Source organism: Lepus europaeus, chromosome 15, assembly GCF_033115175.1.
Source record: "Lepus europaeus isolate LE1 chromosome 15, mLepTim1.pri, whole genome shotgun sequence".
Taxonomy (NCBI): domain Eukaryota; kingdom Metazoa; phylum Chordata; class Mammalia; order Lagomorpha; family Leporidae; genus Lepus; species Lepus europaeus.
Window position 1 is genome coordinate 48071257 of NC_084841.1, and position 20595 is coordinate 48091851.

At 45.4% G+C, this 20595-nt stretch overlaps 1 protein-coding gene across 1 annotated transcript in view; it reads right to left on the reverse strand.

The window, feature by feature from the left end:
- The window catches only part of DEPDC1B (DEP domain containing 1B), a 118153-nt gene extending 104961 nt beyond the window's left edge, over positions 1-13192 (reverse strand). Inside the window, exons 1-2 of the mRNA XM_062211738.1 lie at positions 13095-13192; positions 887-1152 (exon numbers count right to left, since the gene is read on the reverse strand). Of these exons, the coding sequence (XP_062067722.1) occupies positions 887-1152; positions 13095-13142 (314 nt within the window). The 5' untranslated portion in view covers positions 13143-13192. The remainder of the gene's footprint in view (positions 1-886; positions 1153-13094) is intronic.
- Positions 13193-20595: the final 7403 nt, after the last annotated feature.

Below are 20595 nucleotides of genomic sequence, written 5' to 3' on the forward strand. Positions count from 1 at the left end.
ATGACACTGCCCTGAGAGCCCAGGGAAAATTGCAATCAATTTTTATTTTGGCAACACAATCAGTTCTACCTTCAACCAATGCCCAACGGAGCCTATGGTGCAGTGGACAAGGTAAGTTCTCTCCTAGCAGAAAGTCTCAAGAGACCCTGACTTGGGGCCAGCACTGAGGTATAGCGGGTAAAGCTGCTGCCTGCGGTTCCAACATCCCCTATGGGAGCCTGCTCAGGCCCTGGCTGCTCCACTTCTGATCCAGCTCCCTGCTAATGTACCTGGGCAAGCAGCACTCATGCAGGATACCTGGAAGAAGCTCCTGGCTCCTGGCTTCAGATCTGCTCAGCTCTGGCCATTGCAGTCATTTGGGGAGTGAACCACCAGATGGAAGATCTCTCTTGCTCTCTTTCTCTCTCTCTCTCCTTTCTTTTTTTTTTTTTTTCTTTTTGTTTTGTTTTGTTTGTTTGTTTTTTGACAGGCAGAGTGGATAGTGAGAGAGACAGAGAGAAAGGTCTTCCTTTTTGCCATTGGTTCACTCTCCAATGGCCGCTGCGGCCGGCGCACCACGCTGATCCCAAGGCAGAAGCCAGGTGCTTCTCCTGGTCTCCCATGCGGGTGCAGGGCCCAAGGACTGGGCCATCCTCCACTGCCTTCCCGGGCCATAGCAGAGAGCTGGCCTGGAAGAGGGGCAACCGGGACAGAATCCGGTGTGCTGGCGCCACAAGGCGGAGGATTAGCCTGTTAAGCCACTGCGCCACCACTCTCTCTCTCTCCTTTCAAATAAAATAAAATAAATCTTAAAAAAAGAGAGAGAGAAAGAGAGAGAGACCTTGACCAGCTGCATTTCATTCTACCTGTTTCCTCCCTCTGGGGCTCACCCCATCACCATGGTTACCTGTAGAGGTGCCGATTGTCTTCAAAGTCTTCCTGGCCCCATCTCCCCTTGATGTCTTCAATGACGTGATTCTTCAGAAATTTTTTGAGCAGCTGCACCGTTTGTTTCCGAGTCACTTCCGGGCCAAAGTTCTGACTGCACCTCAGCAACTCGTGGAGCCAGTCCACAGCTTCGGCTGCTGTGAAGCAACGCTCATAGCTCTTGAAGCGACAGCGATGCTTCCGGACCGGCATCCTGGTGCGGAACAGCTCCACGGTTTCATTCCACTAGCAGATGAAAGGGAAAGGCATTTAGTCTGCCAGTGAGTCTGTTAAAAGGTATTGTATCCCAAATATGGAAACAAATGAGTGCAATTTTCCCATTGAAAAAAAATGCCTGGAGTTCAAGTCCCAGCTCCACACCCACCTCTAGCTTCCTGCTCACGTGCACCTTGGTAGGCATCAGGTGACAGTTCTAGTTGGATCCCTGCCACTTACATGGGCGACCTGGACTGAGTTCCTGGCTTCCGGCTTAGGACTGGCCCAGTCCCAGCCATTGAAGGCATTGGAAGTGGGAGGGGAGAACAGATGGAGTCATGAAAATCTTTTATTTACAGCCTGCAAACTCTAAAACTTCTGGGGAAAAGACAGTGATGGTTGCAAAATAATGTGAAGGTACTGAATGCCATTGCACCATACAATTAAAGACAGTAAAAACAGTTTTATGTGATAGACATATGCTTTTTTACAGTTTAAAAAAAATAATCTACTGATGGAGTCTGTGGTCACAAAAGGCTTCCATAGCCTTGGCAGCCATGGCAAGAGCCTCGGGTGATCACTGACGTCATAAATAAGAGTGTTAATTGTTAAAGGAACAGAAGTCACTGTGCACTTACTCTCCATGTAAGACTTCCACCCTTAATGAGTTGTACTTGAGAATCCACAGCAGATCTTGTTCTCAAACTGTATTCTATATGTTGTGGGGGGGGGGGGGGGGGACAAACTGTTGAAATCTGTGCTGAACATGGAGTCAGTCCTCTGTATATAAAATCAAACTAAAAATGAACCATAATCAAGAAGGGGATGGGAGAGGGAGAAGGAGGTGGGATGGGAGTTGGGGTGGGAGGATGGGTATGGGGGAAAGACCCACTATATTCCTAAAGTTGTATCTATTAAAAAATGCATTCATTAAATAAAAACTTTTAAAAATCTACTGAAAGAAAAGAATGAAAGAAAATGCAACTTTTGAAGGGTAATTCATTGTTCATTCATTCAAGAAATATTTACCTAGGATGTTGCCATTAAGTGGTCCTCTTAATGGATTTTTACAAGAATGAAAACATACAGTAATAAATACTGAAGAAAATTAAGCCCATTATGCATAATTCACTTTTGGAGCCCCATGTTTTAATACGACTTTACTTCATTCTGCAAACATTTATGGATTGTTTATTATGTAAAAAGTCACTGTATGAGGAGAGAAGAGAAATTCATCAGATAAATCAGGGTTACTTCCAAAAATAAGTGGAAAAATGCAAGTTTACTTTGATGAAAAAAAATTTTGGGGCCAGCGCTGTGGCATAGCGGGTAAAGCCGCCATCTGTGGTGCCAGCATCCTATATGGACCCTGGTTGAAGTTCCAGTTGTGCCACTTCCAATCCAGCTCTCTGCCAATGTGCCATGGAAAGCAGCTCCACAGGGACTCTACACCCATGTGGGAGAACTGGAAAAAGCTCCTGGCTTTGGACTGGCCCAGCTCTGCCCATTGTGACCATTTGGGGAGTGAACCAGCAGATGGAAGATCTGTTTCTCTGTCTCTGCCTCTCTCTCTTTTTCTCTCTCTCTGTAACTCTGCCTTTTAAGTAATAAATCTTTAAAATAAAAAATTTGAGGGACCGGCACTGTGGCACAGCGGATAAAGCTGCCGCCTGCAGTGCCGGAATCCCAATTGGGTGCCAGTTAGAGACCCAGTGGCTCCACTTCTGATCCAGCTCTCTGCTATGGCCTGGGAAAGCAGTAGAAGATGGCCCAAGTCCTTGGGCCCCTGCACCCACATGGGAGATCCAGAAGAAGCTCCTGGCTCCTGACTTTGGATCGGTGCAGCTCCAGCTGTTGCAGCCATCTGGGGAGTGAACCACCGGATGGAAGACCCCTCCCCACCCCCACCTCTCCTCCTCTCTCTGTGTAACTGACTTTCAAATAAATAAACAAATCTTTAAAAATAGATAAATAAATATTAAATTCATGCATAGCCTTTTTCCATCAACTCTTTGAGAAGTTTATTTATCAGGGCCAGCACTGTGGTGTAAACGGTCGCCTGCGATGCTGATATCCCACATGGGCACCAGTTTGATTACCAGCTGCTTCACTTCCAATCCAGCCCACTGCTAATGTGCTTGGGAAAGCAGCAGAGTATGGCCCAAGTGCTTGCATCCATGAGGAAGATCTCAAAGAAGCTCCTGGCTATTGGCTTCAGATTGGCCCAACTCCAGCAGTTGCAGCCATTTGTGAAGAAAACCAGCAGATATAAGATTCTCTCTCCCTCTCCCTCCTTCTCTCCCTCTGTCATTCTTTTACTTTAAATAAAAGATTTATTTATTTATTTGAAAGTTTATTTATTTCTATATGCTTGAAAGGCAAAGTGCCAGAGAGAGAGAGAGAGAGAGAGATCTCCATCCACCTCCCCAGATGCCTGCAAGAACCGGGCTGGGCCAGGCTGAACACAGGAGCCAGGAACTCTCTCATGGTCTAACATGTTGGAGGTATGGGCTCAGTACTTGACCTATCACCTGCTGCTGCCGAAGTGTACTAGCAGGGAGCACAGTCAGACACAGAGGCAGTGGCAGGACTTGATCCCAGGCACTCCATTATGGGATAGAGGTGTCCCAAGTTGCCGCTTAACCCACTGCTCCACAATACCCATCCCTCCATCAACTTCTTGAAGACCCTTCATATGTATGGATTTCAACGATTTTTGTACTAAAACAAACTTATCTTTTCATTCTGTTTGCCAAGACCTTTTTGCAGTACTCGTATAATGTAATATCTGTTAATGAAGAACTCAAGACCATAAAGATAAACCTTTTAAAAGAAAATACAGGGACAGGCCAGAGCCGTGGAGTAATAGGTTAAGCCTCCACCTGCAGCACCAGCATCCCATATGGGAGCTGGTTCATGTCTCAGCTGTTCCACTTCCAATCCAGCTCCCTGATAATGTGCCTAGGAAAGCAGTAGAAGATGTCTCGGGTACTTGGGCCCTTGCACCCATGTGGGAAACCCAGAGGAAGCTCCTGGCTCCTAGTTTTGGTCTGGCCCAGCCTTGGCCATTGCAGTCATTTGGGGAGTGAACTAATGGATGGAAGATATCTGTCTCTCTCTCTTCCCCTCTCTCTCTATCTGCCCCCTTTCTCTGTAACTCACTCTCTCTCTCTCTCTCTTCCCCTCCAACAACATAAACATTAAAGAAAAAAGAAAAGCCTGCTCACAGTCCTCTGCAGGAGACTCCCAAGGCACGTCAGCAATGCTCCTGACATCACTCAGAATTATCCTATCAGAAGGCTCTCGCCTGAAGTCTTTGCTTCTAAAACATAAATGTGAACAAGCAGCTGTCCTTTTTGCTCTTTAAACAAGAAATAAGCTCTAAACTTTTTCCACTTTGTCCTCATAATAACCTTTCAGAAGTTACAGTGTACTCCCAACCAAACAGCTAAGTAGCAGAACCAATCTGAGTGTATACTGAATAGAAGCATATATTCCCCCAAAGACACGTGTTTTTCAGAGAACTATTCACAATAATCAAATATAAATGTCCATCAACATAAGAACAGATAAGTAATATGGTATACAATGAAAATGAATGAACTCCTGCTAAATGTAATAAGAGTCAAATCTCAGAAATGTAATATTGAAATAGAGGCCAGGTAAGAAAGGTAAATACTAAGATTCTGTTTGTAAAACGTTCCAAAAGCAGGCTAAGTTAATTGGTGGTATTAAAAACTATGATAATAGTTACCTAGGTCAGGAGGCAGAGACTGAGGGAAGCCTGGGGGATTCTGGGTGCTGGTAATGCTGTTTGTTGAGTTGGGTGTTAGTTACATGGGGTGCTCACTTTGTCAAACTCCATGGAGCTGAATACCCATGATCTGTACACTTTCCTGTTCGTGTTTTTGCTGAACTAAAAGCTAACTGAAAATGTACACACACACACACACACACCCTTGTTCACACAGTGAAGGACTCCATTAGAACAAACCATACTGTAGATTACCAATCCAAGTCGGTAAACATGAATTGGTTGGCTGTAGTGGTAAAACTGGATATGGAGGACAGGGAGGAGGTTGGAGGAGAAGACAAGTAAATGGATGGAGGGAATGTACGGAAACAGAGAAACAGCAGGACAACGTGGCTGGAACTAAATGAGCAGTCCAAAGAGAACCATGTACAGTCCATGACCTCTGATTTAACTTCTTCATGCACCCATTCACCTCACAAAGTTATTACGAGGGCAATGAGAACATATGATGATCTTTGTAAAAGATAAAGTATTCCTGAAACACAAAGATACTAACATGAAGACAAAACTTTCAGGTTAATCTCTTGAAACAAATTATATGGATCAAACCATTCCAGGCCTGGGAAGAATCTCTAGGGTACAGTCAAGATACTAGCAGGGCACACAACTTGGCAAATGCCACATAGCTGCTTGGACTCAGAATAAGGTCTGGAATCCTGTTCTGTAGGCTGCTCTTCAAGTGGTCATTTCACTGAACCCAGTGTCTATGAATAGTAACATGGCTTTAAGTAATTTTCACATACATTTAGTCATCAATTTTTAAGTGTCCTGCTGACACCTAGCTTTAACTAATTATTAGAATTCTCACACTAAGAATGATGGAAATGGGAAATTATCAAAAGAATTTGCATTTCTTTTCTGATGGTTAAATTTTCATAATCTTCCCCAACAAACATAATGAAGACATGGCTCTCTGGGACCCAGTATTTCCAACATCTACTAATTGACTCAGACTAGGTAGCAGTTCTTCTACTTGTTATTTTAATTAAAGATATAATAATGGCCATGATAACAAATTAAATAGAGAAATATACACAAATGTGTCTGCATGTCTCTCTCCAACCCATATATCTGTAAAACATACAGGAATATTTTTAAAAGTTTGTAGAAAAATGAAATGATAAATGTATTTGGTATAAAAAACTTAAATCCATGCATAGTTTTTTTTAAATTTAAATTTTCTTTTTTTTGGGGGTGGGGGGACAGGCAGAGTGGATAGTGAGAGAGAGAGAGACAGAGAGAAAGGTCTTCCTTTTTGCCGTTGGTTCACCCTCCAATGGCCGCTGCGGCCGGCGCATCTCGCTGATCCGAAGCCAGGAGCCAGGTGCTTCTCCTGGTCTCCCATGCAGGTGCAGGGCCCAAGGACTTGGGCCATCCTCCACTGCCTTCCAGGGCCATAGCAGAGAGCTGGCCTGGAAGAGGGGCAACTGGGATAGAATCCGGCGCCCCAACCGGGACTAGAACCCGGTGTGCTGGTGCCGCAAGGTGGAGGATTAGCCTGTTAAGCCACGACGCCAGCCCATAATTTAAATTTTCTATTGACTTTTTGAAGACCCCTAGTATATGTATGTGTATACATAGAATTGTTCATCTGTATGTATATGTATTGCTTCTTGTTTGCTTTGATTTTTAAAAATCAGATCAATCATATGGTACACACTACCCTACAATTTGATTTCGCACTTAACAATGTCACAGACACCTTTCTGTGCCAATGCTTACAGATCTAACCCACTATCATGATCTCTTCAACTGAATGGTGGACATAAAGGTAATTTCCAGTTTGTTTTTAACAAATGTGACAAGTTTATTCTTACTTATATAACCTAAAAGTATCAACGCTTTTACTTATTTTTGATAGACTTCTAACAAGTACTAGCCTATTTAGAGTCAGCTGTAGCAACCATGTATGAGTTCACTGCCTCAAGCTCTGGCCAACACTCGATGTTATTCTTCACTGCCAATCTATGGACAAGAAATGTTTTGTTTGTATTTTCTTATCCTCATCGTTAGTCATTTTCATCTCTTCTGAGATTTGTCATTTTCCTATTGGGCTGTTTGTGTTTTGGGGTTCTTAAAATTAACTTTAATAACTGTTGGGGCCGGCGCTGTGGCATAATGGGTAAAGCCACCGCCTGCAGCGACAGCATCCCATATGGGGGCTGGTTCGCGTCCTGGTTGCTCCACTTCTGATCCAGCTCTCTGCAATGGCCTGGGAAAGCAGAAGAAGATGGCCCAAGTCCTTGGGCCCCTGCATTCACGTGGGAGACCCTGAAGAAGCTTCAGGCTCCTGGCTTCGGATCAGCGCAGCTCCAGCCGTTGCGGCCAACTGGGAAGTGAACCAGCAGATGGGAGACCTCTCTCTCTCTGCCTCTTCTTCTCTCTGTGTAACTCTTTCAAATAAATAAATAAATCTAAAAAAAACAAAAAAAAAAAAAACACTTTAAAAAAAAAGAACTGTTTAAATCTACGATTTTAACTGCACAGATGTCAGGAAAGTTAATCAATTTTGTTCAGTATCCATACAACTGAGAACAGTGCCTGACATCTTATACACATTTTTAGTACATATCAAATAAATATGGAATACTAACCCTTTTTCGTGTACTAGAAATATCTTTCTCTTGACCTATCAATTTGTTTCTGTGGCCTCCAGCTATAATATGACATTAATACTGATGATGCTGTTTTAAGATAATATATATCATCTATCTTTAAAGTTTACTCTCATAATTAAAAAAATTTCCCCATCCTGAAATATTCAAAAATCTTCATCAAAATTTTCTTTTAGCATTTTAGAAGGTTGGTGTTTTTTTGTTTTTTTGGAAGATTTATTTATTTATTTATTTGAAAGGAAGAGTGACACAGAGAGAGAGAGAACCAGCCCAAATTTCTGCAACAGCCAGGCAGGGCCAGGCCAAAACCAGGAGCAAGGAACTCTATCCAGATCTCCCACATGGATCACAGGGGCCCAAGTATTTTGGCCATCTTCTGTTGCTATCCTTAGTACATTCGCAGGGAGCTGGATCAGAAGTGGAGCAGCCAGTACACAAACAAACACGTGGCTTAACTCACTGTGCCATAACATTGGGCCCCTGAAGGTTTCTATTTTTAATATTTGAATCTTTAATTGGAATTTTTTGCTGGTAGGAGGATGGGGTCTCTAACTTGCTCTATTCTGGAGAACCAATTATGCCATCCTTTTCTGAGTTGAAAAACTATTAAAGCTACTTCACATATTAGCTGTCTTAATTCTGTTTTTGAACTTTTTCTATCCATTGAGCTATTTCTCTGTGTAACACTAAACTGTTGTGATTAAAATTAACACTAAACTTAAATCTCTACTAGGGCAAGACCCCTGTGACTTCTTTTTTAAAACTTTAGTCCAATTCTTACACTTTTACTCTTCTATATGAGCTTTCAACTTATTGTATACTCCCCATTTAAAAAAATAATGGGATTCTTATTAGATTTTAACAATCTAATGTCGATGGCTGGCTTTCATTTCTTACTAGAAATTTTGTGTTAAGACATTTTTATCAAAGGCAAATATCTTTTTTAAAAAAGAAATGTATACACAGAATTTAAAATCATTTGTTTAAATTTTAAATGGAAGTTCTCATTATGGATTATATTTACCTAGTCCATGAAACACTTTAGATATTCAAAGTCTAACAAGGATCTTGGTCTCTGCTCCCACTTATTCCCAAACATAATTAAGTGGCTATTTGGAATACGTGCTCAGAAACATAAAAAATTACGTTATCTTTAAATAATCTAGCAATACACCATTCTTAGGCATGTTTAGAAAGAAAATGCCCTATGTCACCAAAGAATAAGACAGAATTTGAAAATGTGGGCTTTTTTTTCCATGACATTACATTTGAAGAAATAATCTTTGCAGGGAGGGAACAAAACAGATTTGTGTTGTAATTAGCAAACATTTTTTCTCACCTACTTATTTCAGGCCATTAATTTAAAGGATAAAGAATCACACAAGTGTTTTTGCTTAACTTTATGAGCCAAACTACAAGATACAACACTTAGGGTTGAAATGTGCTTCCTGTTCTCTTGGACATTGATTCCATTTCCTTCCTTCTTAGTGCCAAAAATATCCAACAGTGGTGCTATAAAGAAGACTTGCCTAGGAGCTGACAAATAACCAAATTATATACCCAGTTGTACCTACCCCATTTTAGCTGTGTGGCCTTGCCATTCCAGCTCACAAGTGCAATGTGAATGTTAAAGTCCACCAATGCACCAGACCTCGTGGATGGAAGAAGTTCAACGAATGGATCAGTAAGCAGACTAAAGCAGTTTTCAGAAAAAGAATTGTCCTTCTCTCATTTTAAAATGCTAACCTATTTATTTTTGGAGTCCAACAATTAAAGCTATTCCAGTGGAAAAAAAAAAGTAAGAGGCTAATGAGCTTCCATACTCGCCATGAACTGAGTCTGTCATTTGACTTTTGCTGTAAAAATTGACCTAATTCACAAAACGTTATTTTCAAAGAATTTGGTGCCTTGGAAAATAGAGCTGTGCGTGCTTTGAAAAAGCACAGTGAGCCAAGGAGGGAGGAAGTAAAGGTCTGCCCTTCCTACACCAAGGGTGCTCTCCAAGCTTTGCCTGAAGAGAGATTAGCTTCAGAGGGAAGTTGGGAAAAGGCATGCTGGGGCCAGCTCCAGTGGGTAAGTCAGGGGAAGACCAGTCCCAAGCGCTATGATCTCCCCGGAAAGAACTGGAGGCAAACTGGATTATGCCAGGGAAATATTTACAGATTTGCAATGATCTAAAGCACTTTGTAATGACAGCTGCTATCACTGAGATCAGGAATCCTCTTTCCAAAAAACTGGCATTTATTGTTCTGTGCTTTCCAAATCTTCGTTTAACACTACATTTTTCTTTCTTTTTTGTTTTTTTGTTTGTTTGTTTGTTTGTTTTTTGACAGGCAGAGTTAGACAGTGAGAGAGAGAAAGAGACAGAGAGAAAGGTCTTCCTTCCATTGGTTCACCCCCTAAATGGCCGCCACAGCCGGCATGCTGCGCTGATCTGAAGCCAGGAGCCAGGTGCTTCCTCCTGGTCTCCCATGCAGGTGCAGGGTCAAGCACTTGGGCCATGCTCCACTGCCTTTCCAGGCCACAGCAGAGAGCTGGACTGGAAGAGGGGCAACCGGGACAGAATCCAGCGCCCCAACCGGGACTAGAACCCGGGGTGCCAGCGCCGCAGGTGGAAGATTAGCCAAGCTGGCCTACATTTTTCAAATAAAATAAAGTTGAGTGCTCAACTGATTGCCTGTGAAATTGATGAAATTGAGGTGTTTCCAGTAATTGCTGACATAATTTTTCTTTTTAATCATTTTTAAACTTGGCTTACAAATCACTTCTTTTTTTAAAAAACAGAAGTTTTTTTGTTTTGTTTTTTGGGTTTTTTTTATTTAAAAGGCAGAGTTACAGACAGTGAATGATCTTCCATCCACTGGTTCACTCCCCAAATGGCCACAATGGCCAAGGCTGGGTCAGACCGAAGCCAGGAACCAAGAGTTTCTTCCAGGTCTCAAGACCCACATGGGTGGCAGGGGCTCAAGTGCTTGGGCCATCTTTCGCTGCTTTCCCAGGCACATCAGCAGGGAGCTGGATCAGAAATGGATCAGCTGGGACTCGAATCAGCAAACCCATATGGAATGCCAGCATTAAAGGCAGCAACTTAACTCACTATACTACAACACCAGCTCCTTAAATATCTTTTCTTGAGGACTAAAGAATTCTAGAGAGCACAGAGCATTCTTCCTTAAAAATTCCTTTAATAATATTTATTTTGTGTAATTTTATGTATGTATTTGAAAGGCAGAGAAACAGAGAGCAAGCTTCGCATTCACTGGCTCACTTTCCAAATGCTCCCAACAGTCTCATATAGGAGGCTGAAGCTGAGAATCAGGAATTCAATCCAGATCTCCCATGTGGGTGGCAGCATCCTAACTACTAGAGCCATCATCTGTTGCCTTACAGGGTGCATTTAGCAAAAGATGGAATTGGAAACAGAGCTGGGACTCAAATCCAGGCATTCCAATAAGGGATGCACATGTCTCAAGTGTCTGGCCAAACACCTATTGTGATACTGTTTTAATGTGACTTAGAATCCAGCAATATCAGGGCCTGTGTTGTGGCATAACAGGTAAAGTTCCTGCCTCTGATGACAGCATCCCTTATGGGTGCCAGTTCAAGTCTCAGCAGTTCCACTTCCAATCCAGCTCCCTGCTAATGGCCTGGGAAAGCAGTGGAGGATGGCCCAAGTGCTTGGGCCCCTGCACCCACGTGGGAGAGCCAGAAGAAGCTTGGGGCTCCTGGCTTCAGATCAGCCCAGTCCCGGTCGTTGCAGCCATTTGGGGAGTGCCCCAGGAGGTGGAAGACCTCTCTGTGTGTCTTCCCCCGCCCCCTGTTAACTCTGCTTCTCAAATAAATAAATAAATCTTAAAAAAAAAAAAAAAAAAAAAACTGTTCCCAGCCACCATCAACTATACTTCTTAGAAGCTAGCCCAAAAGAAACTTTATATTTGTGGGATTTCTTTTAAATCAGGGGTGGGGAACCTTCTTTCTGTCGAGGGTCATTTAGATATTTACAACATCACTCAAGGACCACATAAAATTATCCTCACCCACTTTAAACACATGAATCCCCTGAGCATCTATAGAAGACTGTTGCACAGACAGATGCAATGACTCCTCCCATCCTATTCACAGGCATTTATGCAACCCGGCCCTCCCACACCACCATCAAGAAGTGGGGCTGAATTCCTAGAATCTTCCAGACTTGGCTGTTTGACTTACTTTGACCAATGTGATATGAACAAAAAGACACAAGCTGAAACTTTGCTTTAGCTACACTGGAAGCGGGAGACCACCAGGTGAAGATGGCTGGCCTGACTTATTAGAGACACAGGGCATCTTACACCACCTGGTTCTGGTCAAGTCAGACGGCCGTGGCACATCAGTCACCCCAACGGCAAATCACTAAACCCAAGTCCAGCCCTGACCACCGACCCAGAGAAGGATCAGCAAATAATGCAGTCATTTTAAATCAAACAAGACAATATCACAGAACCCTTCCCCAAGTGCCCGGAAATCCTATGCAAAATTTCAAGAGTGGCACGTGTGCTTTCCTGAGACCAGGATCTGTAGTCTTTATCGGATTCTCAAAGGGATCTGTGAGCCAAGTAAAAACCCATCAGTCCCAAGCATGATTTCTCCTTGCAGAAGCTCGCTGCCTTAACGTGAGCCTGACCCCACCAAACCTCGGAAAAGGAAACCTTAACTACACTGCTCACTTCCCAGCGTCCCCACCTCTTCCACACACAGGAGACTCGCAGGAGTCCAGTGCGGTGACAATGTGGAGGTCAAATTTCCTTCCCTCTCCTGCATATCCAATCGGGTGCATAATAAAGCAGTAAGATTCATTCCCAAGCAAGAGGCGGCCAAAAGCGGTTGACAGACCAAGATGTGAGTTACCTGAAGTCCTCTAGGAAAATTACGAGGCCATTACCAAGTTGTCACCGTTACTCCAAGGATGGTACTCCTTGGGGGCAGAAATCACTAGGATCGCGAGCTCCAGGTCATCCAGCAGGTCGTGTACACACCTCTGAATGCCAAAGCTTCTCTCCCTGGAGCAAAGGCCGGCCCCGGGGATCATCCATAGGGCCAGGTCCTCGCCCGGGGAGGTGCTGACACAAACAGAAACCCCCAGGGGCCGGAAACCAAGCCAGGGCGATGAGCCCCGATGCTGGTACCGTTAGAAAGAGCTCTCGGCCAGGTGTCCCCAGGGCGTCCCTCAGGAAGGAGCCACGCCCCGCCTGGACCGCAAACGGGGAGCATTACCGGGGGCGGGGTGGCCCTCGGGTCCCCGGCTGTGCGCGCCGTTACACCGCGGAGGACAAAGGCGGACAGCGCCCGCCTGGTCTTCCCGGCGCTTTGGAGGCGCATGGAGCGCCGGGATCCAGCCAGCGAGTCGGGAAAGCTGCACCCACCCCCGCCGGCTGGGCTCCGGGCCCGGTCAGTCCTTGTTGGAGCCTGCACACCCCGCGCAGCCTGCGCGGCTCTGGCGAGACCGGCCGGCCGGGGAGGGGGGCGCGGAGCCCGCGGCTCTGCCCAGGCCCCCGCACACTCACCAGTCTGGTGGCCCGGTACGGCCCTGGCCCCACAATGCGGTGCTCCATGGCCCGCACGCAGATGCGGCCTCGGCCGCGCCAGCGCCGATCTTCACGAGCCGGCGGCTCCGCAGTTTGAATCTCGAGCCCGCGGGCCCCGGGCGCTGATTGGGCGGCGGCGGCGGTGGCACGTGACCGGAACTGTGCGGGGTGGGCGGGGCGTCCGGCGTCTCCGCGGAGACGTCCCGCAGCCGAGGGCGCTGTGGCTGCGGCGGTGCGCCGGGGGAAGAGTGCGCTGCCCACCCTAGCGGCCCGGCGGGGAGTCAGTACCCCGCACAGAGCCCAAAGCGCACTGACGCTCTATGCGGAAAGGTCAAGGTATGCGGTGCCGGGAGCCCAGCTCTGGCCTGCAGAAAGAAAGCCGTGTCCGCCCGGCCAGTGTGCCGCGGACTCGGGCTCGGGTGCTGCTCGAAGGTTGCGGGAAGCGGGTAGTGAAACGGGGAGAGTTAGCCTGCATCCAGGCGGAAGGACCTTCGGAAACCCGCTGAAGAGCACGCGGCCCCGAGCCGGGTGGATGGAGTGTGAGAGCACTAGGAATCTGGAAAAGAACCCTGATTCGGCTTCCTTCTGTCCTGAGGAAGTCTGTCTGCCTCGCATCTGAGCTCTTTGCTTTGATCAGACACTTTCAAGTCCTTGGCTGTGGGGCTGTGAGCCCTTTTATGCAGCCCGGAATATCTCCTCCACACGCCTCCCTCCCTCCAGGGAGTTGAAGTCCAGTTTGTTCAAAGGGACAAATGAGGTCGCCCCTCTATATACCCGCATCCAGAGTTCAAAAGTTCAGGTCTAGTCATCCCAGTGAGTGCCCTGGGTAAGACTTCCTAGACAGAGTTGAGTGATGCATCAGACTCCCACCTTGACTCACCTGTTTCCCCCGTCCACTTTAGGTATGTGCTAAGCTGCACGAAAACTTTTGGGTTGTAGAACCCCAAACCCTGGGTACACGGGCCCGGTGACAGACAGCGAGCCAACCACTCAGGCCAGGGTAGTGGAAGAAGGCAGGTTGTGATTTTATGGTGCACAGACGGAGGAGCGCGGATTCCCAGACTCCACGGGATTCTGTGCTGGGTTTTGAGGCTGGAGGTGAGCATCGAGTGATGAGCTCCTGGGCGGGTGTCTGGTTGGTGCACACCGCTCAGGACCTGCCTCTGACTGTCGTAGCTAAGCAGGCTCACAGGCTGCCTGGCTTCCACAAGTAGATGGCTGTTACTTGGTTTGATCAGGACCTCAGGTCCCTGTGAAGCATCTCAGAATGGGGTCTGATATTAGCATATTAGCCACAGAGGTGATCATTGAGTCCTGACGTTTCCCTTACTTTAGGGAGTTAATCTTTACTAAGGAGTTGTAATCATCAAAGTTGAGAGAGAGACTGCAAGTTCAGGGAGAGAGAGGGACTGAGGCCTGATAAAATGATGGGGCCACCCTTGTGGCATAGACAAAGATGCTGCCTGCAGTACCAGCACCCCATACAGGCTTGGGTTTGTGACTTCCCATCGAGCTCCCTGCTAATGGCTTGAAAAAGCAGCAGAGGATGACCAATGTGCTTGGGCTCCTGCACCCACGTAGGAGACCTAAAAGAAACTTCTGGCTCCTGGCTTCAGCCTGATCCAGCCCTGGCTGTTGCAACTATCTGAGGAGAGAACCAGCAGATGAGCAGATGGAAGATTTTGTGTGTGTGTGTGTGTGTGTGTTTCAAATAAATAAGTAAATCTTAAAAAAAAAAAAAAAGACCTGATAACATTTACATGAAAAGTATTAGGGGGACCAGTGTTTGAAGCAGTGGTCAAGATGCCAACATCTCATGTTCGAGTCTCTGGGTTCAAGTCTCTTTTCTGCTCCCCACTCCCAGCTTCCTGCTGAGGCATACCTGCTCCCAGCTTCCTGCTTGAGGCATCAGGAGCATCACCTGATGGCTCAAGTGAATAAGTCTTTGCCACCTGTATGGGATTCCAGAATTGAATCCCTGCTTCTGCATTGGCCTGATCCAGCCCTAGCTACAGTGAACATTTGGGGAATGAACCAACAGATATAAGATCTTTCTGTCTGTCACTCTTTCTGCCTTTGAAATCAAATTTTTTGAGATAGTAAAAAAAAAAAAGATATTGGGGGCTGGCTCTGTGGTGTAGCGGGTAAAGCCACCGCCTGCAGTGTCAGCATCCCATATGGGCACCAGATTGCATCCCAGCTGCTCCACTTCCAATCCAGCTCTCTGCTATGGCCTTGGAAAGCAATATAAGGTGGCCCAAGTCCTTGGGCCCCTGCACCCGCGTGGCAGACCTGGAAAGAGCTCCTGGCTCCTGGCTTCAGATCGGTGCAGTTCCAGCCATTGCAGCCAATTGGGGAGTGAACCAGTGGATGAAAGACCTCTCTCTCTCTCTGTAACTCTGAGTTTCAAATAAATAAATAAATCTTCAAAAAAATGATGTTGGGGTAGGGGTTTAGTTTCCCTAGGATGATGCGTATGTATTTTTTTTGAAAGGCAGAGCTACAGAGAGACAGAGGCTGCAACAACCGGAGCTGAGCTGATCTGAAGCCAGGAGCCAGAAGTGTCCTTTGGGTCTCCCACGTGGGTGCAGGAGCCCAAGAACCTGGGCCATTCTCTGCTGCCCTCCCCTGCCATAGCAGAGAGCTGGGTGGGAAGTAGAGCAACCAGGTCTCAAAACGGCGCCCATGCGGGATGCTGGCACCACAGGCGGCAGCCTTACCTGCTACGCCACAGCACCGGCTCCTATGTATTACTTTTGTAATCAGAAAATTCAATAAATGTAGTTTTTTTTTTTTACTTGCAGTGAGTGAATCTTTATCACAACTTTTTTTTTCTTTCTTTCTTTTTTTTTTTTTTTTTTTGTTAAAAAAAACCTCCAGTCTCTGGAGAGATCTGCTTGTCCTTGGCAGGGACTACCAAGGGATATGTGTGCCTTTGGCACAAGAAATTGAAGAGAACAAATCAGAGCCTTGTGCATCTGAGCTGTGCCACCACCTACCATGGTGGCAGAACTGGAGTCTAATATCAAAACATGGCCATCCTTGAGTTATGCAGATTTCCTCTTTTATAACATCACAGACACTGACTTGGGCAGGTTGGATTTCAATGACTGGTATTACTTATGAGCCAAGGGACAGGACTTCAGGCTAATTAATGCCCACTGACTCGCTGGGAAGAGGGAATATTGATGATTGTCTTGCAGCGTTGTAGGGATTTAGATGATGCATATAGCAGCAGCTGAAAAAACTCCTTTAAGAAAATTGTGCCACCTCCTGGAACATTTGTTCCACAGTCCACTGTGAGCTATAGATACGATCCTGTCTTCAAAGGACCTACACATCAGAGGCCACAAAGACAGCCCTTGTGAATTTAGTTTCAATGGGGCTGGGACCGTCTGTTAGGCTTTCAGTGTCACATAAGAATAGTTGATAAATTTCTCACTCTCTCTATGCCCAAAAGATTGGTGGTTTCTAGCTACCTTTTTTTTTTAAGATTTATTTTATTTATTTGAAAGGCAGGGTTACAGAGAGAGAATTAGAGACAGAGAAGGAGATCTTCATCACTCAAATGGCCAAAAAAGACTGGGCTAGGCCAGGCCATAGCCTGAAATTCCATCTAAGTCTTCCATGCAGGTGGCAGGGGCCCAAGAACTGGGCCATCTTCTGCTACCTTCTAAGGTGCCTTAACGGGGAGTTGAATCAGAAGCAGAGCAGCAGGGACTTGAACTAATGCTCTGATACGGGATGCCCATTTTGCAGGCATCGACTTAACCCACTACAAAACACTGTAGTTTTTTTTAAGATTTTTTAAAAATTTATTTGAGAGGTATAGTAACAGGCAGAGAAAGGTCTTCAATCTACTGGTTCACTCCCCAAATGACAGCAATGGCTACAACTGGGCCAATCTGAAGCTAGGAGCCAGAAGCTTCTTCCAGGTCTCTCATGTGGGTGCATGGGCCCAAACACTTGGACCATCTTCTACTGCTTTCCCAGGCACATTAGCAGGAAGCTGGATGGGAACTGGAGCAGCCAGGACTCAAACCAGTGCACACACTGGATGCTGGCACCACAGGTGGAGGTTTAACCTGCTACACTCCGGCGCCAGCCCCCACTGTAGTTTTCTGACCTCTATTCCAGCCAAGCTGATCTTTAAGCATGCTGTGTTTCCACCTCTTAGCCTTTGCACTGTTACCCTGCCAAGAATGGTCTTGCCCCAGCTCCTGGCACAGTCACCTCCAGGTCACCGTCAAGACTCAGTTCTCACCTACAATCCACCTACAGAAGTTTTCCCCTCACCTCCCTGTGTAGACAAGTCTCACTCGCTCACCCCTGGCTTGGACTGTTTATTTTCTTCACAGCACTTACATGTACTTAGAATTGTTTATTTTTCTTATCACCTACCTAAGGGTTATCCAATACATAGGTTTTACCTTCTGGGAGTATTTTGGACATTTGTGGGCATATGTGCTGGTTTCCAAAAATATGGGAGAGTCCTACTGGTGTTTTCTGGCTGGAAGTCAGTGGAGCTGGATGTCGTTTGACGCCTTAAGTCAGGCTGCGCATCCAATAGTTCCCCCTAGTTCTGCGTGGCCTTTTAGGGTCCCACTGGGCATCCAGGGAAGTGAAAACCACTTGCAATTAGCTGAGCCTAGAACCTAACTCTATTTTGCATATGATTTAAACAGATTTTAGATTGTTTAGTACACACTGAAGTTTCCAGGAATATGACCCTCTGCTTTAAGACAGTACCAAAGTTACCGCATCAGAAAATCATGTTGGTATTGTGGTGTTTGAGACACGTACGGGTCCGCCTGTAACTGTTGAATTCCTGGGAACTGTACATTAAGATGCAATAGACATGGCCTGCACCATGGCTCACTAGGCTAATCCTCCACCTGCGGCGCCAGTACACCAGGTTCTAGTCCCAGTTGAGGCACCCAGTACTAGTCCGGGTTGCTCCTCTTCCAGTCCAGCTCTCCACTGTGGCCCGGGAGTGCAGTGGAGGATGGCCCAAGTGCTTGGGCCCTGCACCCGCATGGGAGACCAGGAGGAAGCACCTGGCTCCTGGCTTCAGATCTGCGCAACGTACCGGCCGTGGCAACCATTTTGGGGGGTGAACCAACGGAAGGAAGACCTTTCTCTCTGTCTCTGTCTCTGTCTAACTCTGCCTGTCAAAAAAAAAAAAAAAAAAAAAAAGATGCAATAGACATATTTAGCTCTTATTTCAGATTGCCAAAGAGAAAAAAATGGCAGTTACATTCAGTTTCTTTTTATAATCAGATGCAAGTACTTGCCTGTTTTATGATAGCCTTCTGGCATAATTGTGCTTAGGCATTTATTTACATTTTTTTAAATGAATTTTGCTTTATTACCTTTGACTTCCCTTTATTTTTCCTTATGAAAGAATATTAACTTTTAATTATGTGGAGGAAGACTCTGGAAATTTCATTTTGGCACTAATCCAGTTGAAAGTCCTTGCTCTGACCTGGAATATAAACTTCCTGAGACTAAGAACCTCTCAGGAGGAGACACCTGGCTCCTGGCTTCGGATCGGCACAGCTCCAGCCATCGCGGCCATCTGGGGAGTGAACCAACGGAAGAAAGACCTTTCTCTCTGTCTCTCTCTCTCACTGTCTATAACTCTACCCGTCAAATAAAAAAAAAAAAAAAACCTCTCATTTCCCACAGTGCCCCAGTTCTAGAACCATGGTCTGCTACATAGAAGATACTCAACACTTTTTTAAAAAAATAAATGATATATCTGTTTCAATGTTAAAATGTTTTAACTTACTGTTGAGTAAAAACCAAATGCAGGGAACTTCTGTAGTTTATCCTGTGACTTTCAACTTGAGCGTACTACAATCTCGTCACATCTCTCCCCTTCCCAAGCTCCTTCTTCTCTCCCCCAACCCCTGATTAGTTGTTCCCTATTAAACAAACACAAATAGAAGCTAGGCTTTTGTCTGATAAACTCATGTCTGTTTTAATTGTATACTTAGGTCTATGACTTATCTACTAAAAATTTAGAATTAGTCAAACTTATAGCTAATTCCTAACAACTATAAAAATCATATATATAATGGTGGAGCTGGCATGGTGTTGCAATGAGTTAAGCTGCTGCCTGCAATGCTTGGTGTCCTGTTTTGGAGCAGAACGCTATTTCAAGTTCCAGCTGCTCCACTTCCCATCCACCTCCCTGTTAATGCATCTGGGAAAGCAGAAGAAGATGGCCCAAGTGAGAGACCTGGATAGAGTTCGAGCATCTGGCCATTTGGGGAATGAACTAGCAGATAGTAGATATCTCTCTCTCTTTTTCTCTCTCTTCCTCTCTCTTTTTAAATGAATAAATAAATCTTATATATATACAAATGGTGAGAATTTCATTTACCTTTATTTTATACTTCACTCTGTGGTATTTTGTAAATATATTGTAAGCTGCCTCAGATCCTTTTAGGAAAGGGGCACTCATTTCTTAAAAGAAAGATTAGGGGCCAGTGCTGGGACACAGTAGGTTAATCCTCTGCCTGCAGCACCAGAATCCCATATGGGTGCCAGATCTAGTCCCAGCTACTCCTCTCTGATCCAGCTCCCTGCTAACGGCCTGGGAAAACAGTAGAAGATGGCCCAAGTACTTGGGGCCCTGTACCAACGTGGGAGACCCAGAAGAAGCTCCTGGCTCCTGGCTTCAGATCAGCCCAGCCATGGCCATCGCTGAGATTTGGGGAGTGAACCAGCAAGATGGAAGACCTCTCTCTGTCCATCCCACTCTCTATGTCTGTAACTCTGCCTCTTGAATAAATAAATAAATCTTTTTAAATAAAGAATAATTTTTCAAGTATAAAATAGAATTTCACATATATTTATGCCAAGACTCTTTTCAAGAGGTAGGAAAGGAAAACATAGAAACCTTTCATAAATTTATTCTAATAATCCTCGCCAGGAAGGAGACATAAAACTTGTATATTTGACTTCTTTTTCAGCCCTCTGATTGTGGTTTGGTTTGTTGTTATGACTGCTTTTGTACCAACTGAAGTATGTGTTTAATTGGATTACTATCCCTCCAAGAAAGTTTAACTCCCAGCTATATCTCAGATCACAAAATTCATTTTTACACTCTGAGTATGGCAATTTAACTAACTACCGGGCATACTCTTCCCTGGCATGTTTAGGTTTGAGGCCATCACGGTCCTGTAGCAACACTGACTCAGCCTCCTGACACCTTCACAAGGTGAGTATTAGTACATTCAACACTGGGTGTTTCACCCTCACCCACTTATTTGTCACTAATATTAGGAAATTTTTAAACTACAGAGCAGAAAGCAGTTGGCCTCACGTACACTATTGTGTTGGAAGTTGGGTTTCTCAATCACATCCAGCAGGGAGTGGCTGGGAGCTGGGCCTTCACTCCCCAGAGGGTTCCTGGCTGCCAAGTTCAGTCTTTCTGCTCCCCAGCTCTTTGGGTGGGTCATTTTGAAAGAAC